At 29.1% G+C, this 25,586-nt stretch overlaps 3 protein-coding genes across 18 annotated transcripts in view; 1 reads left to right on the forward strand and 2 right to left on the reverse strand.

Moving 5' to 3' along the window:
- Positions 1 to 50: 50 nt before the first annotated feature.
- Positions 51 to 4,189, reverse strand: LOC127070401 (ero1-like protein). The gene is made up of 8 exons (XM_051008316.1): positions 3,674 to 4,189; positions 2,800 to 3,003; positions 2,527 to 2,684; positions 2,235 to 2,420; positions 2,113 to 2,159; positions 1,674 to 2,022; positions 1,299 to 1,592; positions 51 to 1,212 (listed from the first exon to the last, which is right to left on the reverse strand). The coding sequence occupies exons 1-8, from the start codon at positions 3,818 to 3,820 to the stop codon at positions 1,161 to 1,163; spliced, it is 1,437 nt and encodes a 478-aa protein (XP_050864273.1). The 5' UTR covers positions 3,821 to 4,189; the 3' UTR covers positions 51 to 1,160.
- A 1,191-nt stretch (positions 4,190 to 5,380) lies between these two features.
- LOC127070392 (mitogen-activated protein kinase kinase kinase kinase 5) lies at positions 5,381 to 19,688 on the forward strand. 10 transcript variants are annotated; one of them, XR_007784496.1, is made up of 22 exons: positions 5,381 to 5,702; positions 5,776 to 5,833; positions 6,074 to 6,229; positions 6,350 to 6,582; positions 6,658 to 6,921; positions 7,010 to 7,205; positions 7,290 to 7,393; positions 7,494 to 7,561; positions 8,211 to 8,294; positions 9,171 to 9,209; positions 9,968 to 10,021; positions 10,755 to 10,825; positions 10,980 to 11,126; positions 11,210 to 11,385; positions 11,463 to 11,667; positions 11,765 to 11,948; positions 12,028 to 12,305; positions 12,387 to 12,470; positions 12,549 to 12,641; positions 12,714 to 12,840; positions 12,922 to 13,141; positions 13,611 to 19,688. XR_007784496.1 is itself a non-coding variant. In XM_051008275.1 (21 exons), the coding sequence occupies exons 1-21, from the start codon at positions 5,592 to 5,594 to the stop codon at positions 13,019 to 13,021; spliced, it is 2,832 nt and encodes a 943-aa protein (XP_050864232.1). In that variant the 5' UTR covers positions 5,381 to 5,591; the 3' UTR covers positions 13,022 to 13,529. The 10 variants fall into 10 exon arrangements, 9 of the variants coding, with proteins under 9 accessions (XP_050864232.1, XP_050864233.1, XP_050864234.1 ...); XM_051008275.1 differs by lacking the exon at positions 13,611 to 19,688 and having other exon boundaries at positions 12,922 to 13,529; XM_051008276.1 differs by lacking the exons at positions 8,211 to 8,294; positions 13,611 to 19,688 and adding an exon at positions 7,840 to 7,869 and having other exon boundaries at positions 5,382 to 5,702; positions 12,922 to 13,529.
- Positions 19,689 to 20,137: 449 nt separating this feature from the next.
- LOC127070389 (uncharacterized) overlaps positions 20,138 to 25,586 on the reverse strand; it is a 68,253-nt gene continuing 62,804 nt past the window's right edge. For all 7 annotated transcript variants that reach the window (XM_051008258.1, XM_051008263.1, XM_051008257.1 and 4 more), the window contains 7 exons: positions 25,374 to 25,524; positions 24,861 to 25,199; positions 24,428 to 24,523; positions 24,188 to 24,317; positions 23,935 to 24,101; positions 23,736 to 23,843; positions 20,138 to 23,650 (listed from right to left, as the gene is read on the reverse strand). In XM_051008258.1, coding sequence (XP_050864215.1) covers positions 21,206 to 23,650; positions 23,736 to 23,843; positions 23,935 to 24,101; positions 24,188 to 24,317; positions 24,428 to 24,523; positions 24,861 to 25,199; positions 25,374 to 25,524 — 3,436 coding nt within the window. In that variant the 3' untranslated portion in view covers positions 20,138 to 21,205. The remainder of the gene's footprint in view (positions 23,651 to 23,735; positions 23,844 to 23,934; positions 24,102 to 24,187; positions 24,318 to 24,427; positions 24,524 to 24,860; positions 25,200 to 25,373; positions 25,525 to 25,586) is intronic.

The following is a 25,586-nucleotide window of genomic DNA, read 5'->3' on the forward strand; positions in this document are numbered from 1 at the left end:
CTCGTTATATATATGTGTATATATATATATAGTATATATATTCGATAATGTAATTATAATGGTTTATTACATGTTCTTTACATCAACAACGTTAATTTACATTTTATATGATAATTATTCGATACCATGACGTGTTAAGGATCGCAATTCTAATTGCGTAAAATCGTTGTACAAGTTACAAACAATAATCATTGCAAGGTACTTTTATAATTGACTTTACTGAAGGACATAGAAACGATTTTAAAAGGAAGATGATATACTGCACTAATATTCTTAATACATATCTACAATCATATATAAGTCATAAATGTTAATTATTTAGATGTAAAAAAGATCAAGAAAAATGTATAAAATGTAGATACTACTTCAAAGAAATTTGTATATGTTTGTGTATATGTATATAGATATATATATATAAAACTAGAATACCATTTATTATTTTTTAATAAATATAAATGTATCTTTAAAAATAAATTATTTTTGTTGTACATATTTTCAAAGCCAATGAAGTACTTGCATGTCTTACATTAGTTCTCCATTTCAATAATCAAAATGTCAATGTTACAAATCTTGGTCATTTTTTTTACAACATAATTTACTATATTTGAAAATAGTATAATATAAAAAAATTGCTAACGTAATTGTCATATTATAACTTGTTGTAAAAGTATAGGAAGATTTTTGAAATATGAATTCTTCAGGATAAATTATAAGGAAATTATTACAGAAATATATGTGTTATATAGTAGATATTTATCACAGACAGAGTTTAACTTTAAAATGAAATCGCAATGAAATCTATTTTATGAATAGAAACTACAAGGACAGATGCATATATATTTACCTTTGTAAAATTGTCATGTAGAAATATTGAGCATTTAAACAATTGTACTTTTATATCTAAAGTTATAATAATACACTAACTACTTTTCTTTTTCTTGCTTCAAATATAAGATTAACAGAAGATTATTTACACGGAAATCTGAATAACTTCTATTGCGATTTCATATTCAATGTTAATAAAGATATACGAGTGTGAAAAACATAATTGTAACAATTCATAAATCTTACAACACAGTTATTTCCATGGAAAGCTAATTAAATAATGTGATGTGTCTTGCCGTAGTACTTAAAAAAATCATTACCTAATTATTGCTATGCTATCTCATCATTTGTCGAAATCTATCCAATTCAAATATACTTTCTGATAATCTAAAAAAAATACAAAAAATATGTATATATACATATAAAATATCCATACATCAATTTTACATGAGATACCACATTATAAATTTTACCTTCCAAATCCATTAATAAGAGCTACGATTTCGCTTCTTTCTAAGAAGAATTGCTTTCTAGTAAAATTATGAAGGGTCGGCTCCCATTTATCAAATTTCCCAGAGAATAGAATTTTTAATGCTGTTCCTAAACCTTGTATTTGCAATTTACCCCACAGTTTACATTTATCACATCCAACACAATCCATTATGCGTGAAATATTTCTAAAATGTTGCCTGAATTCTTCTTTTAATATCTGTGCATGAGTACCTCCAGAAAACATGACTGTTTCATTAAAATGTTCAGGAAACGATCTAAAATGATACGTGTATAATGATTTGTATTTGACTTTATAGATTTCGTGAAGAAACAAATGTTATATTTAGAAAACTAACTGAACAATTTGTAGGACATCGTCTATAGCTAGACGAGTATCTTTGTCGTCCACATCGTTACCAGTATAATATTCTTCTCTTTTTAAGTAAGGTGCAGCTTTAGCGAGAGCCCTTAATTCAAGTAAATAAATAAAATATAAATTTTTCAACCAATTAGGTCCTTCACCACCAGTTGTTTCAGACGAAAATCGCCTTTGTAATTCTGACAGATTAGGGCCCCATTTTGCACTTGATACAATATTTAAGCAATCTTGTGAAGATAATAGATATTTTGAACATAAATGAATATTAATACTTGCATGCAAGCCTGATATAACACGATAGAAAACTCTCTTTTCTAAACACATTCCTATAATATATAGAACAATTTAAATAGGTGTTTATAAAGAAACATCACATATAAAATTAAATGTAAATATCAAACAAGCAAAAAACATACCATTTATCTTAGAAGATTGTATAAAATTATGAGGAGAATTTTTAGGTCTAAAACAAAGATATGAAAAGAATAGTAAACAGATAAAATTCTATCAAAGAAATAAACTTGTCATGAATGTATACCTAAAACAATTTTCCATATAAATACTTCGCCATATTCTATGCGCACTTGGTCCTTTATATCCTGTGTATCTCTCAGGATTAAGTAAAAGATCTACATATTCACCAGGACTAGATTCTTTTACACAAAAATTATCTTGAGCATCATCATATTGTTGCCAACGTTCAAATTCTTTATAATTTTCTGAACTAAATAAAAATTGGATGTTTGTTTATTTCAAATATTAGCAATTACATATATATAATGATAATTATATATATGTATATTCAAATTAATATAATTTATTTATATTACCTAATAGTGGTATTTAAATAACCCAACTCCATATTATGATCTTTCGCATTTTGATTACAATTTGCTAGTTGTAGAGATAATTTATATTTATCTGCAGGACTTTCATTAAAATGTAAATTTCTTGGAATTTCTCCTTTTAATCCTTCTGGAATATCATCCTATGACAAATAACAGAATAGAATTTTCTTATTCATGTTACATATGGACTTACTATTTATAATTTGTATAAAATAATAAGATGTAATTGGATTAATTAAAATATAAGCTGCTTACATCATGACAAGGTTGTACATGACAATAACGTATAGCACATTTACTGTCATCAGCCCAAAAAGGACATTCTTGCTTTAAGTTTACTTTGTAAAATCTAAAATAATCTCTTAGTAAAAGACTTTGCAATCTAGGATATATTTTTACATTGTTAAAATAATCCACTGTATCAACATTACAGCTACAATCATCAATCGATCCCTTTAACTGAAACAAAAATGATAATAATAACATTGAAATTATCCAATATTCAAAATGATTAATTATTGACATTATTGAATAGAATATTTAAAAACAAGTTGTAACAAAACCAATCTTATATACTTTTAATGTATTTATATCAATTTGTGTCAGTAGATTTTTATTGTCCATTGTTTTATATATACATATATATATATATACACACATCGTACATACATATATATACACACATATATATATGTCGCATTGTTTTAAAATATTTATCGAAGTAAAATCTACTATCATATATACGAACGAGATACGGAAAACAAAGCAAATTTTTATCAAATGTCATTTTACAAACAAGTTGGAAATGCCGCTTAGATATAACCACACACGATTGAAATATCTTAAACAATAAACCGCAAACAAGAACTGTGACAGAGAAACATGTTAGGAATATAAAAAAAAAAAAAAAAAGAAGAAGAAGAAAAGAAAGAAAAGAGAAACTGAAGATATAAAAGAACATATGATATCACGTAAAAATAATCTCTTCTTAGTCATTAACGTATCTAATAGGTTATGAATATAGTTTCTTTAATCGCACCTTTTAACAATGAATTCGTGATTCGAAGTTCAACGTAATTTTTTACATATACACACATATATATTCTTTTTTGTTTTATATACGATTTACCTTGCAAAAGCATTGATCGTCTTTATGTGCATTAGTTCCAAAATAATTGCCATTGACGTTGACGTTAAAGCTTGTTAATATAATTAGAAAAAATAATGTCGAGAATAGCATCGTTTCCGTGGAAAAGTTCAACTTCGTTATTTCCATTATGCGTTCTAACGGTACGGACGAACAGCATTGACGTATACCTCCCTTTCTTTCCTTTTTTTCACATCGGTCGAACGACGACGACGACGACTACGGTAGATTATAATCGCTTGATCTTTGATATCGGAAAATCATGACTCCTATTCGGACAGAGTCTACGTGACGATTAACAGCTAAGAGATTTAACGAGGCACGAAATTTCGAGCGAACGCGCCGAGAACGTGTCACCGAATCCGATGCTTTTGCACGCTGATTAGTCGCGTGCTGTCAAAAAGAGAGAGACCGATAACCGATAATGAAGATGAGGAGAGAGAGAGAAAGAGAGAAGAAGACAGAGCGAGAGAGAGAGAGAGAGAGAGAGAGAAAAGAAATGGTGGGAGGTAACGAAGCGAAGTAGTAGATATGACGAAGTGGTAACGGGAAGAGGGGGAAAAGCGGGCGGACCTGATTTAGGAAGGTCAACACGATTAAAGCACGGAAACGATCGATACGAATCAATACACTATTCCGTCCAATTTATTTTTCTATTTTTTATATCACTGACAATATTTCTCGTGAAAATGTCGAAAAAAAAAATAATAAATATTATCGTATAGAGTAGGTAACGACGATGTTAAAGATGTAGAAAAACATGTTTGCGTTATTATCCCCACCATTTCTTCGAAAAAGTACATTAGGTTAGCTGTTCGAATACGTGTTCGCATCCTATCCGTCGAATTCTCTCAATATATCTTTTCGTAGCAATTCGTTCGAATCATTTGTGCCACGTTACTCGATGTATATATACACTTGTCTATTTGTCGTGTAATTCGAAACTCCTTCCCCAACTAATAATAATTTTTTAACGATCTGCGTGTTTCTTAAGATTTGAATATAGAATGTACAAGAAATGTATATATACATGTATGTATGGATATGTATATTCGATGAGGTGTTAGGCCAAGTTAAATATAAAATTGACTTTCAAAGATTATGTTGATTGGCACGATCTTTGCCAATAATCACTTCAATCTGTATATAAAATATTTTATATTATTATTAGATCGTATCAACTGTTTTAGATTAATCTTATAGAACTAAGAAGAAAAGAAAGGAGAGAGAGAGAGAGAGAGAGAGAGAAAGCATGAGCTTTTCGATAATTAAATATAAATAACAAATGCTGGTATGACCGTACCAATCAGATGAATCGCAATATCATTATTATCAAGGTCATTGTTATTTAATTTATGATATTTTACAATGTGTCATCATTTGAATTGATATCAGATTTTTCTATTTGATTATTATCAGTTAAATAAATGTATCGATTAGTTCGACGTAATCACGATTTTTGAAACGTCGACAGTAACGTCGTGGACGACATGTCGTCTCCATTTTGACGATAATTTCTCTTCGTTGGATTTGTAACTATTTTTTCTTTTCTCTCTTTCTTTGTCTCTCTCTCTCTCTTTTTCTCTATGCTTTTATACGACGTTTTTTCATTTCTTTCTCTCTCTCTCTCTCTCTCTCTTTTTTTTTTTAATATTTTACGCATTCAAATATAATCGTATTTTCCTCATCTCGAGATTTCGGCTTTCGATATATCGAACATTGATCATCGTTCAACATTCTCGATTGTAAGCAATATCAGAGCTGTTGTGAACAATGGCGACGTTTCGACTAAAGTGACATCCTGCTGGGCAAATGTGTTTTTACACTTTAACGATAACATTCTTTTCTAGATATTAGTTACGCTCTTTAGGTATTAGCGTTAAAGATACTGCGGTTCACGATGGCATTAAACGCTAACGCACTGTCCAGTGACATCAGCCGTAGAAATCCGCAGGACGAGTATGAGCTCATTCAACGAATAGGCAGTGGAACTTATGGAGATGTTTACAAGGTTTAGTGGCCAAATAATTATTCTGTTAATTGTCATTATTTTTTCTGACGTATTATCATTATTATTTCTATAGGCTAAAAGATTATCGATGAACGATCTTGCCGCCATCAAGGTTATCAAATTAGAGCCAGGTAAGACCAATTATGGTACATTACCCTGAACTTGATACATGATTCAAATATCATTTTAATCAAATTTTTTGTTTGATTCATACATTATATAATTCTCATTTTATAAATTTCCAATTATATTAATGATAATAAGACAAGATATATTTGTATAATCGATTGATATTTTTAAAAATATTGTTGACGCTTAATTATCAGTTAATTACTTATAATAGCTAGATTTTTTTTCTTTTTTTTTTTTAGGTGATGATTTTGCTATTATACAGCAAGAAATCTTGATGATGAAAGATTGTAGACATCCCAATATCATAGCATATTATGGCAGCTACTTGAGAAGGGACAAATTATGGATATGTATGGAATATTGTGGGGGTGGATCGTTACAAGATATTTATCACAGTATGTCAATATTTTTAAATATTACTTTGATCATTATAGTATGAAATTATAGTTTATATAGTTTTGTTTTTTCTTTTTTTTTTCTTTTCTAATTTGTAAGCTATGTTTTTGGTTTTGTAGTAACTGGACCATTATCAGAGATACAGATAGCATATATGTGCAGAGAGACTCTTATGGGATTAGCTTATTTGCATAGTATGGGAAAAATGCATCGTGATATAAAGGGTGCCAATATATTGTTGACTGAGGCAGGGGATGTAAAATTAGCTGATTTTGGAGTGTCTGCTCAAATTACTGCAACAATAAATAAAAGGAAAAGTTTTATTGGCACTCCTTATTGGATGGCACCTGAGGTATGTACAAACATAAGTGATTGTAATAAAATATTGCTTTCTGTAATTTTTTTTTTTATTTTAAATTTTTATTAGGTTGCAGCAGTAGAAAGAAAGGGTGGGTACAATCAATTGTGCGATATTTGGGCTTGTGGTATAACGGCGATAGAATTAGCAGAATTGCAACCTCCCATGTTTGATTTACATCCAATGAGAGCTTTATTCTTGATGTCAAAATCTGGTTTTAAACCTCCAACATTAAAAGACCGTGACAAATGGAGTCCCACATTTCATAATTTTGTCAAAGTTGCTTTAACTAAAAATCCTAAGAAGAGGCCAACAGCAGAAAAATTACTGCAGGTTAATTTTGCATCTTCAAGTATAATAAATACACATGTTTTCTTGAAAAAATAATTCACAATACTTTTACTTTTTTTTTTTTTTACAGCATGCATTTTTTCAAGGAGAAATGAATAAACGATTGGCTTTGGAATTACTGCAGAAGGTGTCAAATCCTAGTCATATGTTTACTGATTTAGAAGCTGATGAAGATGGAGCAGTACCTAATGTACCACAAAGAATTGCTTCAAGGCATACAGCAAGACCTAGGCCAAAAAGCCCCATATCACAATTAGATAGTGATGGTAAATATTTATCAGGAATATATTAATTGAATTACATCAATTGACATAAATTACGATATCGTTTATTATAAATGTAAATTATAGATTTAATCAACCTTGATGGCAGTACATTACAAAGAGATTCTATAACTCCCTCAGTAGACACTAATCCAGCATGGGATATTATGGATATTATGAATAATGTGAAGGTAAATTATTGGCTGTAATTAACAAAAAAAAAAAAAAATGATGTACTTAGAGCATAAATAATGATTGCAAATTGTTGTTGAATTTAATTTTTATATTTAGGCTGTACACAATTGTGATGTTCATCCTGATTGTGGAATTGGCACTGCATTTGAAGATGTACAAGAAAAGTAAGTTACTTGAAATATTTCTCTCTTCTTATGTTATATATTTTAATTTCTCTTTTTATATATATATATAAGATTTATTTCTGTATATATATATATATATATACATATATATATTTACCGTCACAAGATGTGGAAAGGGTTACAGCTTATCAATCACTTCCACTAATATGGTAAATGCTGTTTTGTTTGAGTTTTTGATATAGTTATTCTTATGTTGTATGCCGAATCTTTTATTAAAATTTGATAGTTTAATGTTTTCTTATTATTATCAAATACAGTTTTTCACATACACCCACTAATCTTCATGAGTAAGTACATTGATTAGTAGAAAATATATTTAGGCATGCATTCCCAGTTTTGTTAATATCCATGTTACATGTTGAAATTTATTAAACAAAACAGCAATTTTATATAATATAACAGAAATTTTAGCTACTCTGTGGCTGATGCTAATATTCGTTTATAGTTGCACATAGCACGTTTGCTTATGCTTTGCATTGTGTAAGAGCAATAATGAATATTGTTAATTTTTCAAATTCCATAATTTATTTTATAAAAAAAGAAAACAAAGAGAATAACGGGATCAATTATATATGCTTATTTTTATTGTTTAAAAAGTGATATAATTTATCTCTGTATTCTGTATTAGTACACTTGGCGCAAATGTTACTGATGGTAACAGACGATCACGCCGAAGCAAAACTGGCACAGAGATATTTCATATGAGTTTAAGGTAAAATACAAAATAAAAAATTGGCTTGGTGTGAGACAGTGTCATAATTTGACATTATTCAAAATTTATTTGGTCAGAATATGTAATTAACAAATATTATCATATGTATAAAATTTTTATATAAAAATATAAGCTTTTAAATATTAATTATTTATGAAGTAATATTTAAAGCTTTTCATTCTTTAAAAATTTTGATCTCATATGTATGGAATGCATGTTAAATTAACTACTAAATATGGAATACTTATAATATGTACAAATAATGATCTTACACATATATAAGCAAAGTTTTTACTTGTATATAAAAGATGTATTTTTTGCATCATTTATATAGATGAAATATGTTTAACTTTTTGATAACATTACTCTGATTAGAGAGAGTACAAGTTTTAATATTAGTGGATAACTAATGCATGGTGTATGATAATAGTTTATGCTGTATCATATTGCATTTATATTGCATGTTAATGATTGTCAATTTAAAAAATGATTTCTGTTATAAATTTTGTTTCAGTAAGTATAATCACCTTGTTTCATTAATGTATATATTTTAATTACAACTTATATCATTCATCAAGAATTTATTTTTTCTCTTATTCATTTATGAACACTTTTTCGAAACAAAAAAAGTTAAATTATTTTATGAAGAATGTAAAGAATTAGAACAATACAATTTTATAGTTTAGAAAATCTTTTCAATCAATGAAATTTGATTACATAATTGTAATATTGTTATATTTATCATGTGACAATCATTATCTCTTCTTTCTGATATATGTAACAATGTATTTAGTTTTGTCATTTAGTCGAATTATATATTCTTTGTAGTATTAATTTTTCTGATCAGTTTGTAATTTTAATAATTTCTCCCTACAGGAGTCTATTGCAGTACATTGATGAGGAGTTGTTGCTAAGGTATTGGCAGGTAACCCTTTTCCCTTGCACCTTGCACCTTGCACTTATTCTCTTTCCTGATACATATATTAAATTAATTGTGCATCAGATATTTAATGATAGATTATAATAGATTATAACACCATATACTTGTCCTCTCTGTAGATCATGTATAAATTTATACAGATATGTTCACATACATTTTCCTTTTTTTGGTGATGGTTTAATACAAGAGAATATTTGAGAAATGAATAAGATTTTCAAGAATATTTTAATGGAATAGAAGAAATGATAAAAGATCTTGTACATATATAATATGATTGATATATTACTTAAATTTATTCAATAATATTTTCATATCTATCATATCTATATATATAAATCTGATAGATATCTGTCACATCGATAGTTGCATGATAATTTTCGTCATTTATGCTTTTGCTTTGAACCTTGGCATTAACCATATTGGTGGTGGAAGTTTGTATATTTATTGCAAAAATGTTATGTGCTTATCAAATGATATACACACGATGTAAAAATATTATTTCGATTTGATATATAATCTAACAGTAACTAATAATTGAATCGTATTTATAAAATCAGAATATGAAGCTAACAAGCAGTATTGAGATCTATATTTGGTTTTACTTTTACAAAATAAAATCTCAAATCATTTAAATTAAAACAGAATGATAACAGAAAAGTTTACAGAAATACAAAATGTGTTTATTCTATTTGCAATTATTTTGTAGTATATGACCATAGTTTCATATGTGCAGGGGAAATGCAATGTCGATGGTTGGTGGGCATTGCGATCAGCTATACTCCCTGCAGTAAGTAAATGATAATGATAAATTATTGTAAAATGATTTATTTTCTAGTTTCTTACATTTTCATTTATATAGATATAAATATAAATGTAGAGATATTTCTATGATAATTGGTCAAAAAAATAAATAGAAACATTTTAAAATCATGCCTGAAGAATATATCACATACACATATCATATTAAAATATTTCATATTACTAACATAGCTGGTATTAAGTAGGTAAAATCAATGATTGGGTAAGAATATTAAGCAAAATATTATTTATAGTAACTCATATAATCACAAGAAAATATTAATATCATTGTTTCAATATAAATTCACGTCTATAATGTGTCATAGAATTTTTTAATATATTTTATATCATTAAATTTATATTTGCTTGCAATTGTTTTTTTGATTATATTTAAATTTTTTTTTCTTTATGAGGCATTGCTAAAATATGTTCAAAATACACACTGCTTTTTTTGGCTCTTAACACATTGCTGCATTTTTTCTTTTTTAAATTTTTTTTATGCAAATGATACATCATTTTTATGCAAAATTTGTTGAAAATGTTAAATTGCTTGTTTAATAATTTGAAGTGTCAGGTACTAATACATATTTTCATTGAATGTATATCATATGCAACCTATTAACAGAAAAAAATATTCTTTGCACTAGTTTATCTTAAAGAATTTTTTATTGTTATATAAGATATAATAGTAACAATGTTAATTAACAATTATATATTTTTAGAGCGACACTTCCACTTGGAGAATCTTCAAATGAATGCGAGGTGCATTGTGGATATTACAATAATGTATCTGGTAAGTGAATGAAATAAGTTTTTAAAGTTTAGAATTTATCAATTAGTTTAAAAATAAAAATGTGATGTGATGTGATGTGATGTGTGTATGTGTGTATTCTTATAATAATGTATATCATCAAAAAAAGTATAGAGGTAAAAAATTGTTTGCATAGGGTCTCAAGCAAGTCCTAGACGTCACAGTTCTGTAGATGAGTTATATGGCCTGGTAAACAGTTCTCATTCCTTAACAGCTGTGAATGGACAACGTCAAAGGTCTCTTTCAGATAGTGGTCCTAGAGATGAATCTCTACAATCTAATGGTAGTAGCATGTTTTTTTATTCAAAATATGCTTGTAAAATATTTACATAAAAGTTGGCTATATCGGTAAAAATTAATTATCAGGAGATAACGAAATATCAGGAGATGGGGAAAGAGAAAGTATTAGTCCGGATCTCCTATCAGATACACCACCTGTACCACCAAGAAGAAGGGACAGAAAAAGGCATACACCTCCAAGACCTATAAGTAATGGATTGCCACCAACTCCAAAAGTTCATATGGGAGCATGTTTTTCAAAGGTAGAAATGAATTTTTTTTTTAATATAAAAATATATTCTATTACACATGCGTTATTTATAAACTTTCTTTATTAAAGGTATTTAATGGTTGCCCTTTGAGAATACATTGTACAGCTAGTTGGATACATCCTGATACAAGAGATCAACACTTGCTTATTGCTGCAGAGGAAGGAATTTACAATTTAAACTTAAATGAACTTCATGAAACTGCAATAGATCAACTATATCCTAGACGTACAATTTGGATGTATGTTATCAAGGATGTTCTTATGTCCTTGTCTGGTAAAATTTTTATTTGGCTTTCTAATAGATATTTAATTTACTTTGATTATATCTTCCAAGTATTATGTAAAGGATTAATCATTTTTATATCTCATAGGAAAAACACCTCAATTATATAGACATGATTTATTAGCAATGCAGAGCAAACAAACTCATAGGTTCTCATTGCATATGAACAAAATACCCGAGAGATTAGTACCTAGAAAATTTGCACTTACTACAAAAGTACCAGATACTAAAGGTTGCACTAAGTGTTGCGTCGGAAGGAATCCATACAATGGGTGAGTTATAAATTTAATTTTCCATCATTTATAATATAATATAAATTCGATTGTATGTTTTATAAAATTATTAATACAGATATAAGTACCTTTGTGGGGCAATGCCAGCAGGAATATTTTTAATGCAGTGGTATGATCCTCTAAACAAATTTATGCTTTTAAAGCATTTTGATTGTGCTCTCCCATCACCTTTAAATGTATTTGAAATGATTATCACACCCGAAATGGAATATCCGATGGTGTGTGTATCAGTCAAGCAACCATATCAACAAAATAAATTAAAATTGGATTTAATTAATATGAATTCTGGAGCAAGCTGGTTCCATAGTGATGAGTTAGAGGATATGGATGGTTCAGGTAATGCTTTACTTCAAATCTTTCAAAATAATTATGTTATATTCGAATAAAAATAAATAATTGATATTGCATTATTTTTAGCAACTGTGATACCAAGAAGAGAAAATCTTCATGTCATTAATGTGACACAACTTGAAAAAGATGCAATACTTGTGTGTTATGAAAGTAAGTAATTAATATAGCGAGTAATTTATCAACAATTTATCTACAACATAAGATTCTTACATGATATTTTTCATCTAGATGTAGTTAAGGTGGTTACATTACAAGGAAAACTCAGGGTAAGCAAGAAGCAGATGTCGGAACTGCATTTCAATTTTCAGATAGAATCAATTAGTAAGTATGATGATTAATTATTGTTTATAAGCTAATATCAGTTATTAATTATTATTCTCTATTTGTTATTAGTTTGTCTACCGGATAGTGTATTGGCATTCCATAAACATGGTATGCAAGGTAGAAGTTTTAAGAATGGTGAAGTTACACAGGAAATCAGTGATCCAAGTAGAACATATAGGTTACTTGGTTCGGATAAGTACGTACATAGTGATAAAAACAGAGATAATTTTAAAAATAGAAAATATATTGAATATAAATCAATGGTCTTATGTGACAGGGTTGTAATGTTGGAAAGTCATTTGGTACACTCAGGCACATTGACAGAGACTGAAGGAGCAGATTTATATATACTTGCTGGGCATGAAGCCAGTTATTGAGCATCCTCTCTTTCATCTTATTATGTAAATAAACAAGCCTCTCATGCCGCAAGTGAATTGTGATTCACTGTTGATTACATACGAATGCAATGATTTTACTGAAAAGAATGTTGGAAATTGGTAAGAGAAAAAATTACTATTAGTTTTCCTGATTACGAGTCACAAAAAACGTGACGGATATATTAAGGAAATGTGTACACCAATGTACATAATTTACTCAATAATATCTTGAATATAGTTGATGTTATGTAGACTAGTACACTGGCCAAAACAGTTTCTAAAATTAGGTATTTCTTTCAATAAACGTGGATGATGTCGTCGTAGTTGAACGAAATACCAAATTAGTTCAAAGCATGTCGTAATTAAAAAAAAAAAGTATATCCATATGTGCCCTTTTGCCTGACAAAACAAAGCTTATATTATTTAAATGTTTTACTTTCTTTTTTTTTTCTTTTTTTAAGAAATTGCGTATTTTTTCACGATATAGAACGCAATTAACTTATATATATATATATTATATATATATATATATATATATATATATATATATATATATAATTAATTTTCTGTATATTTCTTTTTCTTTTAGCATGTAACTTAACAGAATTTGTATTTATTTATTTAGAGTAAGTATAAATATAGCGATGGAAAACAAGTGTTAGCTTATATTTTTCAAAAGAGAATGATACTTTTCTTCTAAGATTATGAGAATTATATGCAATGTCTACTTACAAGCAAGCTTGCCATATTATACATAATATTCTTTAACGTCTGTAAATTTCGTCTAATACTTATTCGATGTAGTTACAATAGCACGTATATATATTACATAATTTAACTAATTATAGAGAAAAGAAAATACAACGATTTAGATACGAAATATTAAGCGAATAAATGGTATAGTTCATCAATTCTAAAAAAAGTAACACAGCATATATATGTATATTTTTCTGGCAGGAACTATATAATGTTATTTTCAATAACACAATAATTATATAACGTTAAAGTAACATTGAAATAACCATTAGTACAAACCTCTTTTATTAAAGTTTTATTATTATAAATCAAATAATATAGAATGTATACTCCCCAGTATAAGTTTTGGCTTGATAGGCATAGGGCTATTTTGAAAATGTCAAATTTTATTAAGACATTGGCAAAGATCAATGTCTCTAATTTTTAATAATGAAATAATAATGATGCACAGTTCGTATAAAAATTGCTGTTGATGAAAGTAATCTGGAATTATTTTATCTTCAAAGAATATATGTTCAGATTAATCCAGTTTATATATTTAAGTTTAAGAGAAATATTCTGTTGATAATTATGCAGGATATATTATCAACGGTTATAATTAATATTTGCGAATAGCCTTAAACGCAGTCTGGTTTCAAAAAAATGGAAATGAAATCAGTATTGCTTAATATTATTTAATGATGAATAAATGTTAGCCCAAAATTACATTATAATCAAGAATTTATGAACATAATGTATCTGTTTGATCATGGATATAATTTTATGTTCATAATTATTATAATGTGATACAAAGTATCATGCTTGAAAATATTTAGAAAAAAAAAAAAATGAAATTTCTTGTGATTGGCTTAAAGACTGGGAGAAATGAAGTTTTTCGTTTGTGGTATATTGTATAGAGAGGAGAGACTATGTCTCATAAGGAGGAAGAGTGCTGGATTGAGTAGATCATAAAAAGTAAAACAACTTACTTATCATTAAGCTGTCGCACGAGTCAAGATTTTTTTTTCTAATCAATTCAAGTTGATTTCTTTTTACCAACCGCGAGTTTATATTTAGTCAACACATAATACACATTTTTAGAATTTTTAGAGCCTGAGTCTAGTCTATTGTCGATTTAATCTAACTAATATACATAAAACATGATATTACATTATAGATTGTAGTTTAGAAATTGTCTCATCCTTTTTTGCTTACTAAACTACACTTGTGTCCTTATAAAAAAAGACAAAAAAGATATATAAGTATAGGAAGCCGTGTGAAACAAAAAGCATGCATCAACGAAACTTAATTTTTAGACTAATGAATCTAGATCACAGTTTAGAGACAGCTGAATTGACTAGACTATGGTTTCCACAAAACGAATAAGAGTGATCAGCATTTTTAAGGCAACTAGCACAAAATGAATATAAAAACTTAACGTATATAATTATTACGATTAAGCTAATTATGTCATCAATTTTTTAATTATCATGAGTCATTGATCTTTTTTTTTTTTTTACACACATTAACTCTCTATAATGCTATGTAATTTTGAAGCTACGTGCACTTATATACATATCTCTTTTGTTTTGAACAAAATATTTACTAAGTGTAGGTTATACTTAGTATATGTAATATAGTTATACCATAAGTTTCACATTATATAAACATTTTCTATGGACACAAAGTAAAGAAGAAAGAAAGAAAGAAAATTAGGTTATAGAGGGTTAACTGTATCAGGTAGCTGCAATTAGTAAATTTGTTCCAATCATTATTTTGCTTGAGCATGATATTGTTAATTCATTAACTGGCATAATTCCAAGTCGATATACTATTGTGTCTTATTTACGTAACCATTTCTTGTTTCTGTTTTTTCTTTTTTTTTTTTTTTACCGTACATTGCTGGCAAGTAAGAGATTAGTAGAAGATAACGCACGTTCGTGAATACATTTATACATGTATTATTATCGTACTAACGTCGATTTGTCGCGTATTATTTATTTGTACACGTTATAAAAAATCGAAGATAAGATAGAACAAACGTGGAGAATTTTTTAAGATCGGATATAATCGATCTTTCGTCATGAAGTCTAGCACTTTTCCACCTCTCCTTTTTCTCTATTTTCCAATTTATATATGGTGTATGCATTAATATTTACTAGCTATAATAGAATCAGGCATACGCAATAATGAATTAAAAATAAAGGGAAAAAAAAAGAAAAAAAAACAGATAACAGAAGGAGAAATGTGTAAAAAATATCGTCGAATGAAATGAAGAAGAAAAATTATCTCGGAGATGTTGAAATATTTCGGTATTTTATATGAAATTTTGCTCTGTACATAGGATATAGACGACTGAAGAAAGTATTATATATTATCAACAAAATTTATTATTATTATTATTAATTATATTATATCGTCATTATTATTACTTATTATTATTATTATTATTATTATTATTATTATTGTAATAATATTAGTGAGACAAGATACAAGATTTAAAGCTTCCTATACTCGCGCTCATTTATCATGGCGGAGCATGGGTGGTATTATTATCGTTAATTCATTGAAATTAAATATAATTCATTCATTACTTTTTCCCTCCTATATTTCATTGTTAAATATCATTGTTTCGACTTGATTCATTCGTTGTATTATCATTATCATAATAATAATAATTATTATTATAATTATTATTATTACTATATTATTATTCTATAACGTATTGTATAGAGATTTATCGCGACGCTTTTGTTAGGTTATATTTCGTATATCCTATCGACTACGTTTTCTTTGTTCGATTTTTTTTTAATTTACATTGTTAAATAATACGATTATTTCTTTTACACCACCTGTGCTGTGACCTGAAATAATATATACATACATACATGTTATATATAAATACATATATAAATATATATGTATATATTAATTCACGAAGTTGGATTCATTTGTCGAAGAAGAAAGAGAAGGAATAGAAATATAATGCGTGCACGTAATAATTGCATTTAAGTGACGAAAAGACAGAATTTAAATCGATAATTTGCTGTATTATTTCCCATGCGTTGCCTTAGCAAAAAGCCGAATGCCGAATTTATGCGAGATGTAAATAATATATACGAAAAGAAATGATCTTACCCAATTGGGAGGATAATGTTTGATAATTAAGCTGTAATTATAATCGTTGCTGTGTTGCAATCAAACACCAAATCGAATTAATTCAATCAAATTTTTTTGTAATTAATTTTTGGAGAAGATAGGGGAAAAAGAAAAATATGCACTTAACGATATAAATTAGACGATGACGATGACGATAATGACGATGATAATGGAGGATAATACGAGTTGAAAAGGAAAATAGATACAACAATGTCTTCCCTATTAATCGTATTAAAAAAAAAAATAAAATAAAAAAAAAAGTGTAGTAATATATTAGGTACGTTTTATGGTCGCAATGCTCCGCATTTTAATATACACTCTACATACACATACACACATATACATACATAATTACATATATGCGAGATATTTTACGATGCATCTTCTTTCGAATCTTAACGAAGAGTACAAGCGTCAGAGATCCATAATTAATGAATTAATTAATGAATTAAATATCAAGAATGTTTGATAAGACATTGTTGTAGCACAGATCGTAATAATTATTGTGTTATGTGATGGATTCACGATTGACTGATATGCGTATATGTTGTCTATTATTCAGGAATAATTTGTAACAAAAGACGAAAAAAGAAGAAAAAGAAAAAAAATAAATAAATGTAGCACGTGTATATTCGTAAGAAAAGGAAAGAACGTCCTTTCTTAAAAAGGAACGCGCGATCACAACTTTTGCTTTTATTTATTAAAAATAAAAATTAAAAAAAAAAAGGAAATAGAAACAAAATCAATACGTGTGCAATATACATGTTTAAAGTCGTATGCGTGCTGCATTGGTCGAAGCATCAAAATTTCATTGTAAACGCTACGATATTCGTGTTAAAAAAACAAACAAAACATAAATAATTAGACGTACATACACACGTACATACATACATATATACATACATACACACATATGTACGTATGTGTCTTTTAATTAGTTTTTATTTTTTCGTAGTAAAGACGGTCACACGAGTTTTCGGTGTTATTATTATTATTATTGTAACGACAATAATTTCTAAAACGATTCCAACGTTATTCTCGACTAATAATCTAAAATAATAATAAAAAAAAAAGTAACAAGTAAAATAAAAAATATAGAGATGTATCGGCATGCAAGCGTATAGCGCAACAAAAATAAAAAAAAAATATTAACAGAAAACAAAGAAAAAAAAAAGGAGAAGAAAAATAATCTAAACGAAAAAGAAGATAATGTAAAACTTTATGTTAGTTTTATTGTATGTATGTGTACGAGCATGTATGTAGGATTTAAAAGAAATTTAACGACGAATTAATTCATTGAAAAATAATAGGCAAAGAGCTTTGATATTTATTAAACAAATAGACCAAACGCGATACGACGAAGTTAATCGAGTAAACGATTGGATAAAAGAAAAAAGAGAACAAAAAAATTCCAAAAAAAGAAAAGAAAAAAAAAACAAACTAACACAACACACAAAGGCAAAAAATTTAATTGTAATTAAGAAAGAAAGTTTCCATAACCTATACATACGCAGATAAACACATATCCATATTCTGCTCACACGACCACGAGTTTAGAACGTCCTGATATATATATATATATATACATATGTTTATATATATATATATATGTATATATATAAACATATATATCTCATTTTATAGTGAATAGTTAATGAAATAGTGATTTATATTAAATCTATTCATAGAAAAAGAAGAGGAGAGAGAAAAACAGAAAGAGAAAAGAAAGAAGCATTAGATTCATGTAGTGGTAGGACAAATTACAGCGATAATTGTGTACCTGTCCACATTGACCAGATTGATTGATTGATTGATTGATTGATTGATTGATTGATTGATGGCTTTGTCTCTAGAGTATACAATGTAGAAACATTGACAACAGTTTTATTTATATACATACATGCATATTACTAGGAATACATTTTTCTTTAAGCAAAGACATAATTTGAATCATTTAGTTTGTTTTAATCCTTAATGAAAGAATGATGAACGAATAATGTATTAGTAAAAGACATTCGAATATTTTGAGAAACAAATTAGGGAGAGAAAGAAAGAGAAATAGAAGTATATATGTATATGTTATGTATCATACATACATACATACATACATACATACATACATACATATGTGTATAAATATATATTTATACACATAGATATATCTATATTTAAATAATGCAAAGCAGCTTTGAGGAGGGAAAAAGTAATTTTAAAAAGATAATATACGTGATTGTAAAAAGTATTCTCTCAAGACTTCGTTAGCTCATGAGATTAAGGTAAAGATATATTATGATATATTATATATATATATATATATATATATATATATATATATATATATATACACATACATAAATTTATTCGTCGATATGTCAATGATATGTTGTTAACCAAAGCTTTAGTGACACATGCATATAGCAACGGATACGAATATTCTTACATGATGGAATTATTATAGAAAATGGTACGATAATGTAACTCTATAAAGAGAAGGTAGTTTTTAAGGAGTATCTCGTAAACGATGTTGCATGCATGAGGATTCATTTATTAATTACTGTAACATTATTCACAATACATAAATGGAATAATTTTAAATAATAAGTATGAATCTTCTTTCTGTGCAATGTCAACAGCAGGGACTCCTTAATAATATAGAGACAAATGAATGTTATTTTATTCTTTATATTCGAATCGTGAGATATGAAAGCGAACTCTGCAGGATATATATAAAAAAGAAATAAAAAAAAAAAAAAAGAAAAAGAAGATAAGAAAAGATAGGACTGAGCATTAATGGAAGTAGTAATTAAAAAGATGTGTATATATATATACACACACATATATATACACATACATATACACATACATACATACATACATATATATAACTACTGCAGTTGTACATAATGTGTATAACGAAATTTATCTTCGACTTATGAAGCTTTCATTTTAGGAGTTTTTATATAAATACAGTATTGTGAAAATAATTTATGATTTCTCATGTATAATTTACAACTTATATTTTTAAGCACGATTAGCTCTAAACCTACTGTACATAATACATTCTCGTAATAAAACCTACCTGAAATAATATGTGTATACATATATATATATTTATATATATATATATTTATATGCATGTGATAATGAAGGTAGCCAAAGTGTTGATTAATCTTCTCCACTTCCAAATATAAAAAAAGGTTAAATGATTTAAATCGATTGCAGTGAAATTTTACAAAAATTATATTACTATATACATTAACAGCACATTACGGTACAACAATGTATAGTCCTCTCTCTCTTTAGTTCTTAGCTTTATACAAAATAACATAATCTATCCTTAAAAAACATACGTGAAGTAACGTTGTTACTCCTTCATACAATATTATTCCTTTGATTTTGAATAGATAACGTTACATTGTACCTTACTATTTGAACACAATTATTATTTTTTTTTAATTTTTTTTTCTTGTTTTTTTTTTTTAATTTTTTTTTTTATTTTTTTTTCTTCGAACAGAGAACAAAGGTATACTCATTGAAATCGTTCTTGGATTAGATCTAAATATATCAGAATATTTAAAAAAGAGAAAGATGAACTTTTTCTCTTACTTGAGAAGAATAAAAAAAGGTAGATCCATGAAAGAAAATGTTAATTTAATTTCATCCAAGAAGATTTAGAAAAAATAAAAATAATTTATATATTGGAGATCTTTTAACAATTTAAAAAAGGAAAAAAAAAAAGAAAAATAAAAATCGTCACGTTTATATCCTTATTAAATAACAATTGTACTTTCTATACGAATTAAAGTTAAAAAAAAATGGGCAGTACTTGGCATTTTCGATAATACGTAAAATAGAAAAAGAAGAAATAGAATAAAATAAGATCATACGAAAAATTTGAACGTTCGAGTACACCCTCGAGTTTTTTTTTTTTTTTTTCATAAACATTTACTTATGAAATTTCATTCAGTAAAACAGAGATCAACCCGTGAAATGTAAAACGAATCAAACGACTCAACAATGATTTTCCTAACTTCAAAAAAAAAAAAAAAGGAAAGGAAAAAAATAAGAAAAAAGGAGAGAGAAAAGAGATAAAACTGGGATAAAATTCCTTTAAAATAATAATAATAATAATAATAATAATAATAATAATAATAATAATATAATAATAATAATAAAAAAATATTAGACAGTCGATTACGTTTTGGAATAATTTTGAAAGACACGAGATAGAAAAAAAAAAAGAAATTACAGTTTGTAATTCAACAGGAAAAAACCTTAAAAGATTATTAATTATGTCTCAACGTGTCCTTGCAATTGACAAACTATTTTCTTAACCCAACCAGCCTGACTCTGTCCAGCTGATACATCATCCTTATCATCGTTACCAGTATCGCCGGATCCTTCATTCAATGCAACATCATTCGTCATACACTTTCTGTCAACGTCTCTTTTTACAAAGGACGACCTAATCGAAGAAATTTTACCTTCTGGACTACTACTACTATTACTATTATTACTACTACTACTACTACTACTGCTACTACTACTACTACTACTACTCTGTGCTCTCAAGAAGATCGACTTTATCTTTAGGTAATCAGGTTTCTGTGCTACGTAAGGCTTGCCAACTATATTACTTTCTTGCACGATACTCGATACAGTAGTTGACACTGATGAACATTCTAATTTTTTTTTCGCAGGAACCGGAGGTGCGACTTTTTGTTTATTACCAGCTGACGTAGTAGCTCCACCTCCTCCTTCCTCTCCTCCACCAATATCTGTACGCATTAGAAGAACATCATCAGCGTCACTGAATATTGCACTGTCCCTAAAAACTTCCTCGCCATCAACGTCAACATAATTCTCAATAATTTCGAACGATCTCTCGTAGAAACTGTCGGTCTCGCTTTCACGACGATTAGTTTCTCTAGAAGATCCCTCCTCGTCTTCCTCATCCTCTTCTTCCTTATTTCTTTCATTTTCTTTCGCGTTCTCGTCTATTTTTCTCGTCTCCTCGTTACTACCATTGCGTTTGTTTTCAGCAAAGAGAACAGTAGGGTCTGCGTAATCGGACTGTGCTATACGTGCACCCAAACTAGAACTTCCTTGTTTATAATACAATGATGGTATCCTATAATCGGTTGGTCCAGCAGCTGGTACACAACCAACCAGTTCCTCCACGTCCGAAGAACTTTCTCTAGAATGTTTGGATTTGCCCTTTCTCTTTGATTTTCCATTGCTCAACGAACGAAAGTATTTAGTTCTTTCTATTTCTTCGCTACATTCCAGAGTTTCGGTGCTGAGAGTATTCCTGAGACCTTGCAAACGACTCCCAGCCTTCGACAATACGTTCTTGAACCTCGTACTACCGTTAGTAGCTCGATAGATTTTGTGATCGGGATGAATGTTGGTCGTAGTAGGTGAGACCATGTGAATTTCGGAATACGCGTCTGTCAGAGTGTCGTCGAGCGAACAGAAAAACGTAGATGTTGAAGTAGAAACCGAGGTTGGGAACTTGGCAATCCTACCTTCGGGCTGACAACTCGAAGCGTATCTTTCCATATCCTCGAGATTTATCTCGGCGGGCTTGTCCGAGGCTATAGTGAAAGGTCTCTCGGTCATTGGTTTACCATCTCTTTGAAGAAATCGAGATTTGGTAACGCTAAGTTGCGAGTTTGGATTGATCTGAAAGCTACGAGGCAAGGAACCACACTTTTGCGGTGAAGTTGGTAAACCTTCGCAGAGTTTGGTCAACCAAACGGCTGGCCTTGTTGGACTGTCACTTCCATTAACGTCTTGTTCCTCTTGAAGACCTTCCCAAACATGTTGGAGATTATCGTAGTTACCGAAACCTTTTGATTCGTCAGCTTCTTTGATGATATCCTGTTGATTGATATCATTGGGCTTGTCCTTTCGTTCGGGACTCGGTTGAACTTCGTTAGCCTTCTCCGAATAATCCTGATCGTTACTACCACGTATACCAGTATCGTTTGAATCCTCGTTGGCAGATGTAGAGTTCTCTCTGATCCTCAAAGCCGTCTTTATTATCTTACTCTCAGTCACGATACTTTGTCTTTTGAAAGCTTCGAAAAGAGCTCTCTTTTCGTGTACACGATTTACATTGTTCTTTGTATTCAATGTCTCGTGTACGCTTGTCTTACCATCCGATGATTTTAAATTATCATAGAGCAACCTTAGAGCTGGCTGTGGTGTGTCACGCGTACTAGCAGAGGACAATGAGTTCCATGCGTTGTTCGTTCTCACCAATCTCTGGGTTTCACGATGAGACGCACGGACACGATTGTTCGACGTTCCACCAACGTAATTAGCGTTCTCACAATCGCTTTCATCCGAAGTGTCAGCTGATATTCTCTTGTTGAATCTTTGCTGTTGTCTCACGTTTATACTACTACTCGTTCTCTGTTTTTCCAACAACTTTTGGAACTCCTGATTCTGCATTAAGATATGACCAACTATTTCTTCAACCGTTTGGGCCACTGCTGGTGTAGTAGTAGTAGTTGCAGTCTGTTGTTCGTTGTTCTCTTTGGTTTCAACTTGTTGAGAGTTTGTTGGCTTGTTCTCCTCGTTGCTGGTATTGATCGTACGATCAGATTCAACCAAAGTCGTTTCCATATTATCAGCCGTCTCCTCTTTCTGATCCTCGTCCGATTGATTCAACGAAACGTAAGATTGAAATCCTGGCTCTGATTTTCTTCTCCAACCGGTGAAACGATCCTACGAAAATATTGAAAACGTTCTAGTCTATTTTATATATATATATATTTTTTTTTACGTTAATAATCGAATGAAAATATTTTACCTTTACTTTGAGAGTACGTCCGTCGGAACACCTGTTAAGATTCTGATCTCTCGAGTCGTGCATTTCAGTCTCGTTATTAGGATTTTTCCTTAACGATGCCGGTGAGTCCTGAATAATCAATATCTTGATTTACTACTATATCGTCTTAGATTTAGTGTTAATGACGTTGAGAAATTTTTTTCTTTTTTTTTTTTTTTACCTCGGTAGCGATAGCAGGTGATTCAGATTTTCTTGTACTCTTTTTGAACTTATGCCTTATACCAGTTTCTGATCTTCTTCTTTCTCTTTCTTGCTTACGTTTCTCTAAATATTCCGGCGGCGCCGAGTATAACTTTTTCGCCGAGCTTTTGTCGGTCGGAGAATCGTCTGTAATTAATCTCAATTAGTACGAATTAAAGTCACGAATTAAAATCTTTCTGTCTCGTGTCTCCGTTTCTCTGTAATAACTTTACCTTCGTGTTGAGTCTGACCAAGTTGTAGAAACAGCTGCCTGGCGTGAGAAGGTATAACAGCGTTGTAATTCTCAAGGATTACTCTTTTTATTTGCAAGGTCCATTCCCTCTTTTGCTCCAGGTTGCGTGCCTGATAAAAGAAAAAAAGAAAAAGAAAGAAAAAAGAGATTAATCTCACTATTTCTTTTTTTTTTCTTTCCATGAAAATCATTTCTCGCGCTTGCTTTTCTTTTTATTTACCTGCAATGTATATTGCAACCTTGGATTATCAAAGGGTATCACATGAAAGCTTAATGGTTCTCCTGGGATGCTTTCGATCAGCATCAGATTGGAACACTGTGAGAAAATATGATATTAGTTATGAAATATTGAACTATATTTGATCGTTCAATATATAATCAATATCTAAATAAATGATATTGTATTTCATACGTTCTATTCAAAATTATAATAGGATTAAGAATTTATTGCAACATGATGTATTATAATAATAATTAAAATATAGACAAGTTTAGAAAAAAATAAATATATATAAGATCTATTCATCATGGGATTAGGATTTATTTTTAGTATTGATATTGCAAGATATACATAACAATAGATATATAAAATCATTTACAAACTTTTGATCCAATCTTCGTGTATCATTATATATCAGAATATATAAACTCACCATGATATGAGCCTTGTAGACCAATAAACCATCTTCCTTTTTCTTGGTAAGAAGTAACATCCTGTCGAAGAGAAAAGCGTGTCTCGGTGCTTTTGCTCCTCTCATTCTGAAGCGACCTTCAGCTATAAGTTCACCACTGGTAGTTAAATCCGGTCCGGACCATCCATAAAGAAGCGATTGAATCTCTTGAACTCTTACTGCGTGCTCGTGTCTTCTCTTCATCGCGTTAATATGTTTTGCGATGCCAGTCATCGCTGCAAGTGCACCCTCGATTGCACTTCTTCCTTCTGCCTCGTTTTCTCTTGCGTCACAACCTGCCCCATACTCTTTCGATAAATTCTGCAAATTTATTCGATAAACATCCGATCATGAATTATTAGATTGATTGATTGATTCGAAAAAGAGAAAGAAACAAAAATTTATATGCAATGTTTTCTTTTTTCTTTTTCTTTTTTTTCTTTTCTTTTAAAGAGCTATCAATTTTATATTATTATTTTGTTTATAAATGTTTACCTCTAGCAACAAGTGATACTTGAGAATCCTTTGAACAGGCTTCAACAAAAATGATCCCAGAGGTAACGCGTGATCTAAAGCTGCCTGTCTTTCTCTAAACGCTTTGGCCGTTTCCTCTTGTCCCATCAAGTCGGTTAACACAGAGACAGTTCTATAAAATTTTATCATACAATGGTTTTTTATTTTTTTTTGTTTGTTTTTTTTTTCTTGGAA

The sequence above is a fragment of the Vespula vulgaris genome, chromosome 18 (genome assembly GCF_905475345.1).
Source record: "Vespula vulgaris chromosome 18, iyVesVulg1.1, whole genome shotgun sequence".
In the NCBI taxonomy this organism is placed as follows: Eukaryota; Metazoa; Arthropoda; class Insecta; order Hymenoptera; family Vespidae; genus Vespula; species Vespula vulgaris.